The sequence below is a fragment of the Schistocerca piceifrons genome, chromosome 2, assembly GCF_021461385.2.
Source record: "Schistocerca piceifrons isolate TAMUIC-IGC-003096 chromosome 2, iqSchPice1.1, whole genome shotgun sequence".
Classification (NCBI taxonomy): Eukaryota; Metazoa; Arthropoda; class Insecta; order Orthoptera; family Acrididae; genus Schistocerca; species Schistocerca piceifrons.
Window position 1 is genome coordinate 675,784,075 of NC_060139.1, and position 21,716 is coordinate 675,805,790.

The window sequence follows — 21,716 nt, forward strand, 5'->3', positions numbered from 1 at the left end:
ATCTCGTCTTTTATTAACACGTTCTAGTGATGACCACTACGGGTACATGCCGTTGTACACGGAATTGTAATTGCTAATTTTGCGTAGGTGGCATTTTAGTAGGATGATATTAGCGCCGATAACACTGAGTAGCCTGTGAACGGAGTAGCCGAGCCGTCTAACGCGCTATAGTCATGAGCTGTGAGACTGGTCCGGCGGAGGTTCGAATCCTCCCTCGGGCATAGGTGTGTGTGTGTTTGTCGTTAGGATAATTCAGGTTAAGTAGTGTGCAAGCTTAGGGACTGATGACCTTAGCAGTTAAGTGCCATAAGATTTCACACACTTTTTTTTGTGAACAGAGTGGTTAGTACGTCTAGCCTTACGTTTAAGTACGAATGCCCAGTTACATCTGAGGGATCGTGTGTGGAAGTTATTTTCATTTTACGGTTATTGTAATTTTTGACCATTAAGTCGAATTTTGAGAACCTTTTCTGTTCTTGCAGTTACTTCTAATTTTACTGTTACTGTGGTCTTGTTAATATCAAGTTGTTTTATCATTGTTTTAAGTTTAAATTCGTTTACTGTGCTGTTCTATTCCCGGGCTTCAGGAACTATAGCTGAGCCGCATATTGCATTCAGAAGCGATATTATTGTTTCGTTAATTGTCAAAAAAGAAATTTTCGGTTTAATAAAAAAAAATGTTTGCCAGAGCAAGCAGACAGCTGCACAACCCCCAGTAGGAAGTCCACTCCATCCAAATCCTACGCTAGAATTACCACAAACAGTTTTATCACGGCTTTTCCTATTGGTATTTACGCGGACTCATAAAATATTAGATATATAACTAGAAATTACGTTTTACTTTACGTTGAAAATGGATTTCATTATCCTTAATAGCTGTTCAATTTTTACTTTCAATGTAAATGCTAGAACGGTCATTGGTTTTGCTCGACCGCTGTTTTCATATGCCACTGTTTTTTCTCCCCTCAACTTTATAATTTTTTTTCTGTTCCGTTTTTTACACTTCTCTATATTTACATTTGTATGTTCAATGAGACATACAGTATTTTGTAGTAATCTGGGTTCCCTCTAATCTTCTGATTTAAGGAAAACCGCAGCTCGCTTAAATTCTCTCGGTTTGTTCGCCTTCATTCCAGGGAAATATTTTCTACGCACGTACTCTTATTTTCAGATACAATAGAAATTTATGACTAGTTAACGTCTGTGATGTCTGATACAACTTAATGGGGTGTGTTGCCTGCTCCTGCTGGTCGCCAAGTGCCCTGACCTGCACGATTATCGGACTCGCACCCACTGGGCAGGCGGCGACGCAATGGCGCGGCGTCTCATCTCGTCTGTATGAGATTTTCACTCTGCAGCGGAGTGTGCGCTGATATGAAACTTCCTGGCAGATTAAAACTGTGTGCCCGACCGAGACTCGAACTCGGGACCTAGGAGACGGTAGGAGGAGGTACTGGCAGAAGTAAAGCTGTGAGTACTGGCCGTGAGTCGTGCTTCGGTAGCTCAGTTGGTAGAGCACTTGCCCGCGAAAGGCAAAGGTCCCGAGTTCGAGTCTCGGTCGGGCACACAGTTTTAATCTGCTAGGAAGTTTCGTCTGTATAAGGTTGTCTCCCTTGAGAAACCAACTAAAAGCAGCATGGAACACATCTCGGAAAGTGGCACCCGAAATCGGAACGGCCATCTCCATGCTCGACTGCAGGGCTGTGTGCAAACTATAGGAGGTGACCAATGAAACTGTTGACCATCACTATAGGCGTACGCTTGTGTAAGAAGGATAATATACAATGCGCCGTATGACCATCATATGAACATATCCTCAACACGCGCCACCATTGCTTCAGGAAGTAGATTTTCTGCGCGCGTCTACTTGCCAGTACTTTATATCGATAAAGTAGGGGGCTCAAGGGTTATCAATATTTTCTAGACAGGAAAAGAATAAGCAGTTGTGTGGAAAGAGAGAAGGAAAACTAAATTTCGTTGTCACGAAATCACGTATTTTAGGCACTCGGAAAGGTCACGCTAAGAATCCATCGGCATAAATAAGAGCCTGAAGAGGATTCCTATCACGGAAAGGCACTAAATCTGATACCAAGTAGAAGCGGCAGCTTGTTCTGCTGAAGCACCGGCAATTGTGTGATGCTCAAAAGCACGATATGACCGCTGAAGGGCGTAGTCCCAGGTCATACATCGCGATCATGCCAAAAGTTGTCTGTGCACTGCGCGCAGCCACTGTTACCAAATAAACACCGAATGTTACAACCATAAGTTGACTGTAGCCTTGGAAGAGAAATTCACTGACATGACAATAGTTTCGACAACAAAGAAGAGAGCTTAAAGGTAGGCGGATCCTGCACTCCGATACTACAGCGAACAACTGTTATAGGTATTTAGGCAAAAAACACAGTGGTAATGTGGAGAAAAGCCCTTGCAAGATGGCGCGACAGGTACAAGTAACCTCCGGCTGCGAGCTCAACTCCAGTCCGCCACCAGAAATGCAGGGTGCAACTTTGGCAATGCCGGCCACTCGTGAAGACGAAAGTCAGGAAAACGTTAGGTACAGGCATTACATCAGTAGTAATTTTATTCACTTGTAGATCACTTTTACAGGGATATTGAAAAGATAACATAATTCACATGCAGGGTCTCTTCTATGAATCACCAGGTTCATTTTCTCTGGTGTTTCAGCGAATATTTGCAACTTTGTTTCAGCGTTGTGTAGCTGGAGTGAGCCCCCCCCCCCCCAAAAAAAAGAAAATAGTGCACATCACTTCTTTCATAAGAACCCCAGTGACAACGGAAAGCTTCGGTTTATTTCTCATTAAAACAAAATGATTTTTAAAGCTGTCCAAGATTAGTCTAGTCCGACACTCATGCTCATAAATTAAGGATAATGCTGATGCGTGGTGAAACAACGCTCTGGTGGGCGGTTTGCGGGTTTAAATCACCTCAGGGTATGACCATGCGGTGCATCTGACCTGCGGTCGTCGCACGGTGGCGCTGGCAGCAGTCCACATACGCAAAGGTGTGTTGGTGCATGTCAGAGTACGGTGCAGCGATTAAGTGTGCAGACGTTTTCAGACGTGCTGATGGTGACTGTGTGTTGAAAATGGCTCGAAGAACACATATTGATGACGTTATGAGGGGTAGAATACTAGGGCGAAAGGAGGCTGGTCAAACACTGCAGATCGTAGCACAGGCCCTCCGTGTGCCACAAAGTATGATCTCAAGAATATGGCAACGATTCCAGCAGACAGGAAATGTGTCCAGGCGCTACAGTACGGGACGTCCACAGTGTACAACACCACAAAAAGACCGATATCTCACCATCAGTGCCCGGAGACGGCCACGGAGTACTGCAGGTAGCCTCGCTCGGGACCTTACCGCAGCCACTGGAACAGTTGTCTCCAGACACACAGTCTACATATGACAGAACAGACATGATTTATTCGCCCAGAGACCTGCAAGGTCCATTCCACTGACCCCTGGTCACAGGAGAGGGCGTGAAGTCTGCGCAGGAAACAGTGGCGTTTTGTAGCACATGTGTTTCGGGACGATTTTCTCAACTTATCACCAATACCGTGCACTTACAGATCTGTGTCGTGTGTGTTGCCTATGTTCCTATGCTATTAGCGCCAGTTTTGTGTGTCCTTAATTTATGGGAATTGTCCTTAATTTATGAGCATGAGTGGATATTCGTTTTACCGATAAGTACTAACAAGGACAGTAAAACTGGAAGAATAAACAATTACTCCAGCAGGGACAGCACTGCCCTGGTCCGCGCTGACTACCACCGCCATGGTGCAGCGCTACTCAGTCGCTGCTGGACTGCAGTTTATTCTTCGTGTTGTATTGTCCCTGTTAGCACTTATCGGTAAAACGAATATCGGGCTAGACTGATATGGGAGCTCTGTCGAACTGATACGTAAAATTCCGATTTAAAAATATTTTGTTTGTAACAGGAAACAAACCGATGCTTTCTGCCGATACTGCGGGTCGCATGAAAGACTGATGAGCAGTAATTGTTTGGGATGGCTACACAGCGAAAAAAAGGTATCGCAAATATCTGCCGAAACATCAGAGAAAATGCGCCTGACGACCTTTAGGAGAGACATCCGGCGTACAGGCCAATTACGTACTGACATATCTAGTGTGACAAGGGTGGAACAAGAAGTCGTTCATGGCCTTGTGGTAGAAACTGTCTCGCCGTTTGCCTCAAGTAATACAAGAAAATCACAGAAAACAAAAGTCAGGATGTCAGGATCTAAGTTCGAACACATATCCTTCAGGATAAAAGACCAATCTACTACAAACAGCACATCGTCGTTCGGTTAACGGTACAACGCTGTTTTGTTTGTATAGGGTGTCCCATGAGCAATAGTCAATATTATGGGATATGACAGGAACGACCATTCGAAGCAAAAAGGACTGGTAAAAATATGCGTTGTAATGCATACGTTAAGAGTTATGAATACTTTTTCATCTACGATACTGTAAAAAAAACTCTTCTACCGCAAGCTCTTTACTTTTCATGTTTTGAGAGGCTGCAATATGGACATAAATAAGAAAAAAATTCCCGGTAAACATGGGCTCTTACATGCACATCTAAAAAGCTCTTCTGAACAATGGCTCGTAGCTCTTTAGATATGTGTTTCAGGGCCCATACTTAATAAACATTTTTGCTTCGAACGATCGTCTTGTCATATCGCTGAATACTGACCGTTCCTCCTGGAACACCCTGTATATTCTTGTACAGAAGTTATTTTATAATGTTGAAATGTGTATGAATTCCTAAGGGAACCAAACTGCTTAGGTCATCGGTCTCTAAACTTACACACTACTTAAACTAACTTATGCTAAGAACAACACACACACCCATGCTCGAGGGAGGACTCGAACCTCCGGCGGGAGGAGCCGCGCAAACCGTCACATGGCGCCCCAAACCGAACGGCAACTCAGCGCGTCCACATAATGTAAAAAGCTAGTTGTTCTTTCATTTCTCAACAACGGCCACTGGACACGCACGCTGCGTAGACATTCGAATCTTGACGACGGCATTTAATTACCGTTTAGCGTACCGCATCTCCCCATTTGCTTCTCTGAACAGCCGAATCTCTCCCCGTAATGGGTCTGATATTGAGCTCAAAAAGAGGTTACGACGTTAGCATCATCCGGTTCAGAGCTTTACTGAAATGTTTTCCAGAACAAAAGTTAGTGTTTTGTGAAATGGCAGTTGTTTTATTGTTATTTACTTTTGTTACATTGCCGGCCTTAGAGGCCGAGCGGTTCTAGGCGCTTCAGTCTGGAACCGCGCGACCGCTACGGTCGCAGGTTCGAATCCTGCCTCGGGCATGGATGTGTGTGATGTCCTTAGGTTAGTTAGGTTGAAGTAGTTCTAAGTTCTAGGGGACTAACGACCTCAGATGTTAAGTCCCATAGTGCTCAGAGCCATTTGAACCATTTTTGTTACATTTTTACCATTTTTAAACAAACGTATTCAATGTTAGGTAATCATTCATTGTGTAGAATATGCAGGGTGGTCAGAAAAAGTCTGGAAAGGTTGTAAGGGTGTTGCAGGGTAAGTTGTGCTGAGAAATAATTGTTAAGAAAAATTCGATACGTTTCGCTGTTTCCGAGTCATTTAGTACTGAAGCTATCCAATCAGGCCGTTGCGCACGCAAATTCAAGTAGTATGCCAGTCATGGTGGTGCCAAACGTGTTCTTCGTTTGGTTTTCGACAAGAGAACGATACAAAAATTTGACATGGGACTGTCTAACAGACAGGGAGCAGTATGTCGTCCTGAACGGGATAACTTCAACAGAAACCAGAGTAACTTCAGGTATGCCCCAGGGCAGCTTAATAGGTCCTCTGCTTTTTACGATTTACATAAACGATCTGGTTGATGGTATTGACAACGGCTTTAGACTGTTTGCCGATGATGCTGTAATCTACAGGAAAGTAGTATCACACGAAAGTTCTGAACAAATCAATGAAGATTTGCAGAAAATAAATGCGTGGTGTAATGACTGGCAGTTATCTCTCAACATTAGTAAGGGTAACCGACTGCGTATAACAAGACGAAAATCTCCATTAATGTATGAGTACAAAATAAATGATCAGTCTTTGGAAGTGGTAACATCAGTGAAGTATCTGGGTGTGACTATTCGAAATGATCTCAAATGGAATGATCAGATTACACAAGGAACGGGTAAGGCGAACTCTAGACTGCGGTTTATTGGTAGAGTCCTGAAGCGATGCAGTCCTTCAACAAAGGAAATAGCTTACAATACGTTAGTTCGTCCAGTTTTAGAGTATTGTTCGTCTGTATGGGACCCTTACCAGTTGCGTCTGATTCAAGAGATTGAGAATGTCCAAAGAAGAGCGGCAAGATTCGTGACTGGTACATTTAACCATCGCGAGAGCGTTACAAATCTCATAGAAAGTTTGAAGTGGGACACACTTGCAGATAGACGACGCACTAAACAGAAGGGGCTGCTCACTAAATTCCGAAATCCAATCTTCGCCGAGGATGTAGAGCATATATTATTACCACCAACTTTCACATCGCGTAATGATCATCCTTCAAAGATAAGGGAAATAAGAGCTCGTACTGAGGCGTTCAGACAGTCGTTTTTCCCTCGCGCGATCCGCGGGCGGAACAGAGAGGGGGAAATATGACTTCGGCGCGAAATGTGCCCTCCGCCACACACCGCTTGGTGGCTAGCGGAGTATATACGTAGATGTAGTAAGGATCAAATCCTAGTCAAAGGCGTCTACTCTATGAGAACAACTGCCAGTAATTGTAACTAGCTGGCCGTTACAATTTGTGCTTACAACTGTCTGATTGGCTAATTTCAGTGCTAACTAACTCGGAATTGGCACAGTGTACCGAATTTTTTTCTTAACAATAATTTATCAGCACGACCTATCCTGCGACACTTTTGCAAGCTATTCAGACTATTTTCGAACACCCTGTAGTGCCTAACCGGCACCTATTAACAGCCTTTTTGATAAGTGTGTTTTAGTAATATGCTTAAGTAATTTACTGTACAATTTTATCCCCCGATAAAACGATGTGTGAGTACTTTGTTATATCTTTCATGGTAAGTTCAGTCTGGATCTTGTTCTATGGTCATGTACAGAGTTTTTTGTGCAGTAATTATTAAGGTTATTAAATCAATTTTGATATTCGTAATTAATTGGTGAGTGGAGTTACATGTAAATAATACCAGTCAGCTTTTTAATTGTGATTACCGGTTGATTCATGACCCCAATGCGTTAATTATTCCCATCTTTATCTACACAGTTAAACTAGGACGTAATGATCTGCACTACTTACTTGATTTAAAACAGACGGCTTTCTGTTGAAAGCTCTGAACCTAAATGAACTGAAATGAATCGCGTGTGTTGCGTGTTGCAGGCATGCAGAACCTGTCCATCTCGTGCGCTCTGGTCTGCCTCATCGTGTTGGGCAGCGCCGCCCTGGTGGGCGCCTTCGGAGTCCTGCGACACCAGATCAGCGCCGTCCTGATCACCGGCGTCATGTACCTGCTCGCCGGTAAGCACTCGCAAGTGTCTGCCCACCTGAAAGAATGGTCTGGAATTGGAAATTGATCTAAACGATTGGGCAACTGCTATGACATTATCTCCCTCCCTCGCCCTCCCCCTCTTCCTCCCCCCCCCTCTCTCTCTCTCTCTCTCTCTCTCTCTCTCTCTCTGTGTGTGTGTGTGTGTGTGTGTGTGTGTGTGTGTGTGTGTCTGTGTGTGTGTGTGTGTGTGTGTGTGTGTGTTCGTCTAACTCACTATCTCACTCGTCCTCCGTCTCGCGCTGTCTAACTCTTTTTTTTCCCCCCTTTCTACATCATTATCCTCCTCTAACTCATTCCCCTTCTCTCTTTCTCATTTGTCTTCTCTCTCTCCCATTTTCCCTCTCTAATTCAGTTTTCCTCTCTGCGTCACTCTGTCATTCTCTAATTCAGTCTTTCTCTCTCCAACTCATTCTTCCCTTGTCAAATTCACTGTTTCGTTCTTTAATCCATTCTCTGTAACTCACTAACTCTGAACCTTACTGACAAATTTCTTGAGATGGTTCCTGGACTGAGAAGGGTAAAAGATGTGCGAACTTTGTTAAGGTACTCTGCAATAGAGCATTTATTTAATTCATAGTTAGTCCCAAACCCACAGAGGAAGAATGCGTCCAACGGGTCAGCGATTTTGCTCATCTTTCGCGTGGTTTTAGCACAGACTTTCTAACAATCTGCGTGGTGTCTGCGACTGTTCTAAGTCGTGTCTCCCTACCACTTTCGCGCAACGACGCTCTGAGCGTGTTTTTTAGGGAATTGACTAGTTTGAACCTGGGACCTGTTGCTGGTAAGGAGACGCCAGATCACACATGACATGTAGAGTTCAGTGAGACTAGCGATGATATAACCAAATACTTAATGATTTGAGCGTCAGCTCCACCGCACTCCCTGTAAAAGAATCTTAATGCTAACTAAATTTAGTGGAAGGGGTTCAAGGCTTTCCTATTTTTAGTTAGCTGGTAAAATAACGTCGAAAAAGCAGTTAAGTTTACCATTGGAATTTTTATTCTACTCACAAAACATTGTTTATAAATTGCACTATTGATAAAAGGAAATATTTTAATTCAGGATGATAAAAACCAACTGCGTTCAACAAAAATGTGAATGAATATTCCCTGAATGGGTTTCCAAGTTCTACAATGGATCGAAGGATGACCTATGCCATATCACATCTATAATCTAGATTTAAGTTAAGTTTCATAAAAGAGAAAACTATCAAAATGGTCTACAGTGACCCTCAATTATCTTTAATTATTTATCTAACTTGTCGTAAATTACAGTGGCTGATGTGGCTCCTCAATAATTATATAACAGAAAAATCATCGCGTTTCAGATTATGCGCTCAAAAATGCGGCATCGCGTGCGTTCATTACCTTGTCGGTGTTCGTCAGGGGGCGGCGGCCGGCGCAGCTCCATACAGCTCACCGTCTCGGAAGCAACTCTTTCCTAACTTCTCCTTACTACAATTTACCAAAGTTGGTTTAAAAAAAAAACTATCTGGCTGTATTTTCATCTGACCAATCAGGGTCTCGATGTTAACCTTAAGCTCCGCCTATAAAAATTCTGTCTATCCAATGAGAAATGTTATACTTTTCGTGGTGCGGCAATGTTTTTAACGTTTGCAACGTAACAGAGATGCGAAAAAGTCTCACGCTAAAACTTGCAGCTGGTGTGGCCCTTTTAGTGTTATCGTAAGAGCTATACTGTTCTTTTGGAGGGCTCTATCTTTTAACATGGGCTGGGGGGTGGTCCTGGTGGTTAGCTAGTGACGTGGGTGTCCGTCCCTTATCGTAGGGCCTTCTAGCTTAACACGGTTCTGCTCTCGGCTTCTGTTCTCGTTTCTCCCCGCGGAACTGCGTCTGTCTCACGGTGGGAAGGTATGACATGCATTTAGGCATTCTTGTGTTAGTCTGTGGTATTCCATTTGCTCACTCGTTACTCGTATTACTTTGGTTAATTTAATGTCAGGATTTATTCGGAGATTTGTGACATACTACTGGATTTTCTTATCATGTCAGGGTTTTCATGGAAGATGTTGGATTTGCCTGACACCTTACAACTTAGGTGTAACAGATGGTGCTCTTTCAAAGTTTTACAGTCCTGTTGAATAACGCACAAGCCGGCCGGTGTGGACGAGCGGTTCTAGGCGCTTCAGTCTGGAACCGCCCGACCGAAACGGTCGCAGGTTCGAATCCTGCCTCGGGCATGGATCTGTGTGATGTCCTTAGGTTAGTTAGGTTTAAGTAGTTCTAAGTTCTAGGTGACTGATGACCTCAGCAGTTAAGTCCCATAGTGCTCAGAGCCATTTGAACCATTTGAATAACGCACGAGAGTACCAGCCAGTGCGCAGCAAACTTAGCGCTAACAGATAAAACGTCACAGCAGTCTTCCCGAGTCTCATTCCATCTTCTTTTTTTATCTTCCATCAACAAGTTCTATTGCTACAACGAATGATATTTACTCGAAAAAGAACAATAATAATAATGTTAACTATTCTAGCATATTCATGGCAAAATATAATAACGATTTGTGATGAACAATTATTGGCGACACGTTCATGAGTGTATCGCAGTTAGTGTGCATTGTTCAAAACAGGTGGAGCTCAGTATGAAATGAGTGCGATACACGCAAGCATGTAGGATACATAAATAACTGTTCATTACATCACGATTCCGTATTTTACCTCGATTGTCTCTCGCTACATGTATACTAAAATGATTATCATTTTGTTGATTCCTTCCGAATAAACCTGATTCCTTGTATCACTACAAGTTTTCGATGGATAAGAAGAAAATGGATTCGAAAGCAATACGAGCAGACTTCTGTTCTGTAGTCTTAGCTGGTCGCACTGTGATGGTATGAGGTGCCAGTGGGCACACAGGATGTCATATCTGATGCACTTAGTTGGTAAGTTGGATAGCAGGCGTTACGTTAATGATGCGTTAAGGCCGGTCTGTGACTGCACTATATTGAAGTCCTCCATGACGTTAGTTTTCAACAAGATAACCCAAGACCACATGTTGCCCTTACTGTCCTTATCTACCTTGACGCAGAGGATGTTCGACTGTTGTCCCGCCAACACGTTCCCCAGATCGTTTACCCACTGAAAACACTTGGTCATAGGCTACCAAGACAGTGGCATGCCAACACTTGCAGCCTCTATGATTGGTGAAGTCATACAGCTGAAGCAACATGGTATGCCGGACCTGTATCTTTTATCGAAGCTCACTTTTTTCGAATACTAGCTGAGTTAGAGGCGTTGTTGCTGCCAGGAGTGGCAGGTCTATGTACTAAATTTGGCACACTGTTTGCCATTAAAATCACTGCAAATTTAATTATCTATTCTTCCTTATACTGTATACACACAATAAATAAAATTTCATTTTCGGCAATCCTTCCTGGATCAGCAATTTTAACTGGTATCAAAGTATATTCCAACTACTTTTGACACAGACACGCCCCACGTTCTCTGTTCAGTAGCAGGTTGATGTTCTGTCTACAGCAGTTGTTCCCAATCCTTCTGACTGGAATCAGATATTACGAATGACCCCGCATTCCCCCATCGTCATCAACCATTAGCGTCTACCTATACTTTAGAATGAAGAAGAATTTTCTGTAACAAATTTTTTAAGGTGACGAAAGATAAATCATATTTAGTTTTGAAGTTGTTGCCTTAAACTATGTTGAACCATGAACCAATGAATCAATGAAACAGTTGGCACTGCTTATTTCTGACATCCTTTTTTTTAGAATGATACAGCAATTCTTAGTGCACCGCATGTGGTACATAGAACACCTTCTCAGAAAAGAAAGCTAACTGTGCACATTGAGGGTAGACACCTGGTACAAAACATGTGTCCTCTGCACCACACCTCCCCGCAGCGATGCTTGCTTCACCCTGCGCACCCACTGCAAATCAACCAAGTTTAAATATGTGCACCATACTCAATTGCTTGGAAATCACTTGTACGCTAGACTCCTCGCTTTTTAACGGACTGAAACTGGAAGACTTCAAGCTACAAATGCTTTGTGTCTGACCACTCCCACTAACAATAATAATAATACTGTGTTGGCCCTACAGCAATGTAGCAGCCATTTTGAATAGTAACTGTTGTGTTGTCGATTAGTTCGTTTGTATACTGCGAATTGAATAATGAAGCAATTTCTGGTCCATTTTGGGGATTATCTACAGTTTGGAGAAGACATTTTTGTGATATATATAAGCATTTGTGGCGTATATGTTTCAATTTGTTTTTCCTATACGCATGGTTCAAAGTGCAAAGTATGAATGTCGTGCATGCACTATATGAGGAAAATGTTCATACATTTGTTTCGCCTCCACCCACTGTATCATGCGTTAATGCTAGTATTAGGGAAAAATTGTAATTATTGGTAATACATACTCAGTATTACAGTCATATGAAACAGTGATAATGCTAATGAACTTTAAAAAAAAATTAGTTTCGTGACTAAAACACAGATTGGCCGATGTGGTCGAGCGGTTCTAGGCGCTTCAGTTCGGAACCGCACCGCTGCTACGGTCACGGGTTCGAATCCTGCCTCGGGCATGGATGTGTGTGATGTCCTTAGGTTAGTTAGGTTTAAGTAGTTCTAATCCTGGGGGACTGATGACCTCAAATGTTAAGTCCCATAGTGCTTAGAGCCTTTTGAACTATTTAAACTAAAACACAACCGAACCCTTTTGTTTTTACCACTCAGCAAATTTTATTTTACCCCTCAGGATGTAATTACTCCCATACTGGGAACTACTGGCCTACAGTAAATAAACCACCATTTGACGGCGACTTTCGTTGTTCCTCTTTCACTTCAAACAAAATGTTAATTTTTTGATTATTAGCAAGAAGAAAGAGCGAAATCATCTTAACGACGTGAGCTAGGGAAAAAATCGGCGTAATCAGTGGTCGCTGTTTCGCTTCTAACAGTATAACACGTGACCGTGAATCGGTATTTCAGTGCCTATAAGGGCTTTGTAATGCAATGACGCCTCATAAGACATCGGACTTCGTGTAAGTAGTTTAGCATACATGCAGGTTCTGTTATTGACCACGCAGTACGCATTTAAGACAGCTGTAACGGGAGCCGGTCAGTGGCTCACCGTATTTACAGTGTCCAGCTGATATTGTTGCTCGGCGTTGCAAAAGCTCCAACAATGTTTAAAAATCAATGTTAGGACAAGGAACCATGATAGTATTAAATAGAAACGTCATCTCGCTCAAGACTGTATTGATATAAGAAGTACAAAACTAGAATGTCACCACCTTATATTGACTGCTGTGACAGAAGGAGCATAAAAAAGAAGAGTGAGACAGGAAGCTGAATCTGATTCCTCAATCAACTTTTTTAAACAAAATTCAAACGACTTTCCAGCCTTTACATACTTTACAGGAGTTTATAATGCTGGCTGCGCATTTATGAGCTTGAGTAGGGTTTTATTATTTCAATTAAAATAAAATGTTAAATATGATGACATAGTCTTGTTCGTTGCACTTTTGTCTTTAAAAAATAATCTTTGCGTCCACGTTGGATATTCCCTGTAACCGCTGCACTAGGTGGAACAATCCCTTGCAGCGAGAACACTGGTCATCGACAGGAATTCCAGAAGCCTTCTTATTGGACTGTAACAAAATAATTTTCTACACGCTATTTTCAATTTATTCTCTATCAGCATACATAGAACAGGTAAAAAAAATTTTCTATAAGCCATTTTCAATATATTCCCTATCAGCATACATAGGATAAGTGAAAAGTTTAAGTTCTAACAAAATGGTGATACGTTTAAACAAATGTCATTTTCTTTGCCCACAAAATCAGGAAAAAAGAGTGCACCAAAAATAGATATAGCAGAACGACTGCGTACGCTGACCGAGAATTCAATTTAGAATGCTGATATCAGATTCTGCTGGCATCAAATTCTGATCAAAATCGAATGTGCCGTTCCCAACTTATGTTTCCTACCAATTTGTAAAATACTATTTCGATAAAAACGCGTTTAAAGTTTTGGGGTTACATTGTTAGTAGTTGAGTTAAATATAGCTCTGGTCAGCAATCCTTGGCCGATACACCAAGCCTTCCAGATCCAAAAGGAGGTCCTCCTCCATCTTTCTCGTGGAAGTGGTGGTCCTGAGGGCCCCTTTGGCAGCTTCTGTTATCTGTTACTCTGCTCGGTCGACACGCTTTTCGTCCTTTTTTTTCTTTTTCTTTTCTTTTCAGAAGTTGTAAGGAGGCTCGTCCAATCTCAAGTTCGAGGATGTTCATGGTTTCCACCATGCCTGTTGGGGCGTCGTTTAAATTACGGGCTACCACACAGGCCACGATATCGACTGTTTTTCCCCGCTATGAGTGGTTTTGGGAGATCCTGTTTCACAAATCGCCTTGTAACTCGATAACGGATTTCTGGCGAACTGGGATGAACGCTGCAATAAAGTAGACATTCCAGAGCACATTCTAAGACAGAAAAAAGTATAGAGTTTTTGAAATTTTCAAAGAGCACTGCCCCCTTATGAAGGGAGAGCGACATGCGCGATTGATCGTGAGCGCGAGCTCTTCACCTGTTACTTACTCGGCCGGAAGCGATGTAAGACGTGTTCCTACAGAAGGCTGGCCGCCAGCCATTGCTCCAGCATGGGACACGGAGCAGAGCAGGCCGTCTCCGGCGCCGAGCCTATCGACAGCGCGCCTCCCCCCCCCCCCCCCCGCCTCCCCCCCCCCCCCCTCGGTGTCCCTGACCCGCCTCGCAGCGTCGCGACGCCCCACTGGGACCGACGCCAACTTCCCGCCACGTGCGCCGTCATTCGCTCTCACTGCCCAGGTCGGGCGTCCCTATTGGTTTAATGTCGCGCGCGAGTCGTGGCGTACGTCCAACTTTCACTGCCAATATTCGTCCAATGCGCTCAGCTGGGTCGTACCACAAAAAGTAACTGACAACTCGGCTCCACGCAGCCTATTGTCAGCTCTTAAAAATAGTGTTCGAACCAATTGTCTGTTCGTTATGCAGCTCCACGAAATGCTCATTACTAACACCAGCGGTAGAACACATAACTGAATGTAGAAATCGAACTGAGGAACAATGCTAAATACGAAGCAAAAGCGGCACTGTTTAACATATTTTACGTTTAACGTGTAATCAGTTACAATAAACTCGTTTAATGTTATTATTCAATAAGCAGAAGAGTCTAGGTCGCGTTTTATTAACTGTTAAGACGGTTTCGGACGAGTCAGGCATCCCCCAGACTTAATTCTAAAATACAGGACTGTTGCTAACATTGGCGTCATTTGTGTGTTTAAAATATTGTAGTTAAAAAATTTGGCTTCAGAGACGAAAACAAAGAATAAAACTGTATTGTTTCTCTGTTACTTTTGCATTAGGTTTTCCTCTTGGTCACCACAAGCATACAACGTTTTATACCAGTATTAAGGGTATTGGGGCTGAACATATCATGATATAAAAACAATAAAGCTGCATGTGAAGATGGAATCGTAGCGGAAATCCTCGAATCAGCAGGCCCAAATACTATAAAAGAAATCACCGAAATAATACAAGACATTTGGCGAACAGAACGAATTCCGGGCGACTGGAAAAATGCATTAATTCATCTGCCACACAAGAAGGGAGACAGATCGGATGTAAGCAACTATGGGGGAATCTCATCGATATTAGTAGCTTATAAAATCCTATCCCAGTGCCTTCTCGTCAGAGCACAACAACAAATAGAACCAAAATTTGGAGAATACCAGGCCGTTCATCTCCGGAGCAAATTCTGAACTTAAAACTAATCTTAAGACATCAGAGAATAAGTGGCAAAGGTGTTGTTTGCACATTTGTTGAGTTTAAAAAAGTCTACGTTTCAGTTGATCGTCAATCAAATATTAAAAGAACAGGGTTTGGATCGGAAAACACTTGCAATGATACAACAGACATTGATAGACACAAAATGTAAAGTCATATTTATGGGGGAAATCTCTGAACCTTTTCTAATCAAAACAGGAGTAAGACAAGGAGATGGACTTTCTCCACTACTGTTCAACTGCGTCCTTCAAAAGGTGATTCAAGAATGGCACAAACTGAAATCAGTCCACAAGATTGACCAACCAATTAATCTCGGCAGAGGAAACTTAACAGTAGATTTCTTAGCATTTTCAGACGATCTAGCCATCTTAACTTGCGATGTTTCAACATCGAAAAAACAGATTGAACTCCTGAAAGAAACTGCGGAAAAAGTCGTCCTGCAAGTATCTTTTGAAAGGACAGAATATATGACTTTCAACAAACAAGCACCAAAATTCATGGAGGCAAAATATGGCAAAATTAAAAGAGTCCCACAATTTAAATCTGTCGGTGAAACGATTCAGGAAAATGGAACAGAAACGAAAGCCAACGAAGTCAGATGCCAAAAGATGGGCACTGCTTATCGACTCACTCAAAATATCTACAGTAAAAAATGTGTCTCCAAGCACACAAAACTACGACATTACAATACCGTCATAAAACCAGAATGCCTATACGGATCAGAGACACGAATTTTAAACAGGAAAACACACACAGAAAAAATTCAGAAAAAGGAACGGAAGATCATAAAAAAATTTTAGGCCCAAAACTTGTAGATGAACAGTATCGGCTCAGAGGCAAACAGGAAATCAAACAATACTCTAATACTCACAGTGACATTAGAAAACGCAGATTAAGATTCTATGGACACATCAAAAGAATGAATCTGGACAAACTTACAAAGGAAATAGTTGAATTCTATGAAAACAGGAGTAAATCTAAAACAGACCCAATGAAATGGATTGGTGAAATCAAAACAGAACTGAAACTAGCAGGAATTACACCATAGGATATCCAAAACAGGGAAATCTACAGATCCAAAATTCACAAGTGGCAAGTTGACCAAGAGGAGACACCAAAGAAGAAGACTGAACAACGTGGTCTCAAGAAAGAAAAGAAGCTCACAGCAAAAGAATGAAAGAAGTATGGGCACAAAGAAAGGCAAATGCACGCCACTAAGTACTTTACATAGTCTTAATGGGCTCATTCGCATGTAATAACTTGAGACGCATTTGAGATATTTATTGGCAGTTTGCTTTTAAAAGTATGGTCACTCAAAATGTTTTGCGTGTTTGATTGTGGCAGTTTGCACAACGTCCGCATGCGCATAACTGCTTTGTTTACGTAAAAGCGCGTTAGTAGTCATGTGGACTGCACAGTAAAAGATGTTCTGTGTGTTATGCCACAACGTCCTCGCGACGTGATCTTTCAACAAGATGGCGCACCTTGCCTTTTTGCGAACATTACGAGGGACTACTTGGATCATGAGTTCCCAGATCACTGGATTTAGAGGGGTAATCCTTCGTCTGTTTGGCCGCCTTCTGCCCGGACATTACGCCATTTGATTTTTCTTTGTGGGGCTTCATCAAACGTGACTACACCAGTTCGTGATCTGCCAGATCTGCGTTGTTGCAGCCATTGCAAATGTTACTCCTGCAGTGCTACAAAACACTTGGAGAGAAGTGGAATACAGATTATATGCCTTTAGCGCCACTAATGGAGAACATGCTGGGTGTGTAAAAAAACACATATCGTCAATAAATATCTCAATTCCTTCTCAAGTTATTACATTGTATTTAGCCAGGACTCATTGTATTTCAAAATGTACCTCATAAACTCTGTTCACACTAAATTCTTTCCTTACTTTAATTTCTATTTTTGAATTTGAGAACGGACATTAACGTACGCCACCGCCGGGAAAATATCGCGCGCTGTGCAGTTCACAAAATTATTGCAAACTAATGGTCAGCAATTGTACACATCGTATTTTTATTTGAATTGAACAATTAAGGGAAAATATGCAACACCAAAGAGTTGGGCGACATAAACGAAAGTTCTTGGTTAAATTAAGTAAATTTACTTTATTCAACTCTTACCTAAAAGAAAATAACGTAAAAATGAAATTCCACAAAATAAAAGTGTAAGGAAACATCAGAAAAAATTTTAAAGAAATGTGAATATCGTCAGAAGACACATACATTTGAGGCATCTTAGAAAAGCCATCTTGATTTTAGAAGCAGTCGCGAATTAGGCAGCTTAATGCCAGGCTAAGCCGCGCGGAGTGGACGCGCGGTTTGAGGCACCATGTCACGAATTGCGCGGCCCCTCCCGCCGGAGGTTCGAGTCCTCCCTCGGGCATGAGTGTGTCTCTTGTTACTTTAAGGTAGTTTATGTAGTGTGCAAGTCTAGCGACCGATGTCCTCAGCAGTTTGGTGCCATAGAACTCACACACATTTGAGCATTTTTTGAGCCAGGCTAAAAACAGCGAATTAATGAAAATAAACTGCGTCATATGTCAAAAGGTGTTAAATAAATCGTATCGTTGTCCCTACGTGGACGACTGTAACAACAAAAAGCAAACGATAAAAACCAGATCAGGGCCCTACCATGCTAGATGTCCAGAGAGGTTTACTCTTAATGCAAATGGTAAATTATCAGAAAATGCAATAGGCACATCTCTGGCATACCTAATTAATGTTTTCTAATATAACGTCTATCAAACATGATACAACAAGATGTACTACCTACGAAATATTTTTACAACTTCTTAAATACACTCCTGGAAATTGAAATAAGAACACCATGAATTCATTGTCCCAGGAAGGGGAAACTTTATTGACACATTCCTGGGGTCAGATACATCACATGATCACACTGACAGAACCACAGGCACATAGACACAGGCAACAGAGCATGCACAATGTCGGCACTAGTACAGTGTATATCCACCTTTCGCAGCAATGCAGGCTGCTATTCTCCCATGGAGACGATCGTAGAGATGCTGGATGTAGTCCTGTGGAACGGCTTGCCATGCCATTTCCACCTGGCGCCTCAGTTGGACCAGCGTTCGTGCTGGACGTGCAGACCGCGTGAGACGACGCTTCATCCAGTCCCAAACATGCTCAATGGGGGACAGATCCGGAGATCTTGCTGGCCAGGGTAGTTGACTTACACCTTCTAGAGCATGCTGGGTGGCACGGGATACATGCAGACGTGCATTGTCCTGTTGGAACAGCAAGTTCCCCTGCCGGTCTAGGATTGGTAGAACGATGGGTTCGATGACGGTTTGGATGTACCGTGCACTATTCAGTGTCCCCTCGACGATCACCAGTGGTGTACGGCCAGTGTAGGAGATCGCTCCCCACACCATGATGCCGGGTGTTGGCCCTGCGTGCCTCGGTCGTATGCAGTCCTGATTGTGGCGCTCACCTGCACGGCGCCAAACACGCATACGACCATCATTGGCACCAAGGCAGAAGCGACTCTCATCGCTGAAGACGACACGTCTCCATTCGTCCCTCCATTCACGCCTGTCGCGACACCACTGGAGGCGGGCTGCACGATGTTGGGGCGTGAGCGGAAGACGGCCTAACGGTGTGCGGGACCGTAGCCCAGCTTCATGGAGACGGTTGCGAATGGTCCTCGCCGATACCCCAGGAGCAACAGTGTCCCTAATTTGCTGGGAAGTGGCGGTGCGGTCCCCTACGGCACTGCGTAGGATCCTATGGTCTTGGCGTGCATCCGTGCGTCGCTGCGGTCCGGTCCCAGGTCGACGGGCACGTGCACCTTCCGCCGACCACTGGCGACAACATCGATGTACTGTGGAGACCTCACGCCCCACGTGTTGAGCAATTCGGCGGTACGTCCATCCGGCCTCCCGCATGCCCACTATACGCCTTCGCTCAAAGTCTGTCAACTGCACATGCGGTTCACGTCCACGCTGTCGCGGCATGCTACCAGTATTAAAGACTGCGATGGAGCTCCGTATGCCACGGCAAACTGGCTGACACTGACAGCGGCGGTGCACAAATGCTGCGCAGCTAGCGCCATTCGACGGCCAACACCGCGGTTCCTGGTGTGTCCGCTGTGCCGTGCGTGTGATCATTGCTTGTACAGCCCTCTCGCAGTGTCCGGAGCAAGTATGGTGGGTCTGACACACCGGTGTCAATGTGTTCTTTTTTCCATTTCCAGGAGTGTACATTGTGATTTGCTGCAATGTTAAACTAAAGTCTCTTGATGGCTTTGCTATTAAGAAAACGCTACAGACATTAATGTTATTAGTTACTTTAGGAGCAGCCTAGTTCGCTATATGTTCGCTTCACTCAAGTTAATATCATAATTGATATTATGGAAGGAACAGAAGAAGTCAAGGGAAGGAAAAAAAATTACAAGGTGAATACAGGCGAAACAGAAGGTACTAAGGCATGTTAATACTTCTTCATTATTATTACTGTTACTGTTATTACTCATTAGTGTGGTCAGAAAATGACAATGATCCTCTATTTGTAGGTCACAGAAGAGTCACTTTTGAGGCACATCAAAAGTTTTGAAAAACATCAAGATTACTAAGAAAAACTAAGTGTCTTTGAGTCCTGTTGACTGAGAGCAAATACAATAAAATTTCAGAATCTTGAGTGTGAAAATGTTTTAAACATAACATTTGAAAACATTATTTTAACTCTTTTATTTCATTTATCTATTATTGCCATACCATTTGTTCTACTTACTTTTTGTACCGAATAGCTTTAACATTGTATTTATGTGCCTAAATATACCTAAGGGTGATCTTCTGTTAATAATGTATAGTATTCAGTGAATAAGATATTATTTTTGGGTTAGCTTTATACTTTTAAAGCTGCCATCTTTCCATTCCACGATATGAACATCACAGATCATTATACAAACCTCATGTTCTAGTTGAAGGGCTTGAGTAATTTATACATTGTTATTAATCTCTATGAATGTGAATGTGTTATAATTAAGAATTTAAATGCCATTTATTAAAATTGCTATACTGGTACAATATTTTCCACGATATTTATGGGTTGACTACCATAAGCCCTAATATAATTTAAGATTGCCATAAAAACAAGATGAGTAACTTTCTGCACCTTCCATTAATTGTTTAATTGTGAATATTGCATCATTTAAGATTTTGCTTTGTGAATCGATTTTTTTCTTTCTATATTATGTTTTCTGGCATTTGGAGCAATTTAATTTAATTATAGATATGTATTACTTTGTTGGTGGTATTCAATATTGATATAATTTTCATACTATTTTCAGTTGTCTGTCTTATGTTTATCAATTATGTTACCGACTCTCCAGACATCATGATTTTTACCAGAGCCCTAGATGTCTTTCAACAGTTGTACAATTTTTTTTCCATTTTGAACCTGCATATTTTATGAGTTAAATGTTGAGTTATGATCAGAAAAATTTTCCATTTTTACATTTTTTCTTGACATTCTCCAAAACAAACATAGATATTCTGTGAAAGTCACCATTCTCCTTACCACATGTGACACGACTTCCCTTCATTAACAAGTGCCTGTTTGTAACAATTGTTTAAATCTTTATTAAATATAATACTTTTTGTTTGATCTATTGTTCCATATATATTCATGCAAGTAATGCATCAGTGTGTTTAGAGAATTTCAGTTTTCCATGTTTTCTAGTCTTCTTCTCACGTGTTTGGTCCTTGTAATGCTGTTTACCATCTCCAGGAAAAAAAGTCCAATATTCGACTAGTGCAGGAACTATTTCTTAAATTTATCACTTTCTTTCATTTCATAAGTCCTTTTTCAGTTTTTCATTTTGAATTCACTATCATTTCTGTATCACATTCTAAAAAATATATTTTTTCAGGAAAAACGGAATCAGTTATTCTTGGAAAGGTCTTTCAATAGTTTCCCATTTCAATTTACTGACTTTTCATCATGTGATCCAATTAGTTTAGGCATTACTACCTTTATGGTTCTAACATTTACAAGGCCTGTTATCATTAAAGATTCTCATTTACTAACTGTTGTTTATTGTTTCTTGTAGTTGTTTTTAAAATAATTCTTTCCCTCCTCAACCTTGAACTAACACATAACCTACAATATCCTGTATTATTTTGATTTTCATAGGAGTTGTTAATTCACCATTATAACAGTACTTTAGAATTTTTATTTCAGTCTTCTGAGTGATAGTACTCATACAGCCCTCTTACTTTTTCTTCACTCTGGACTAAATAAATATCTAGTCATCTACTTCATGAGAGTATTGGACTTTTTTTTGATACTGT

The 21,716-nt window shown here is 42.0% G+C and overlaps 1 protein-coding gene across 1 annotated transcript in view; it reads left to right on the forward strand.

The window, feature by feature from the left end:
* LOC124775739 overlaps nt 1–21,716 on the forward strand; it is a 300,224-nt gene that overhangs the window by 256,409 nt on the left and 22,099 nt on the right. Inside the window, exon 3 of the mRNA XM_047250568.1 lies at nt 7,419–7,556. Coding sequence (XP_047106524.1) covers nt 7,419–7,556 — 138 coding nt within the window. The remainder of the gene's footprint in view (nt 1–7,418; nt 7,557–21,716) is intronic.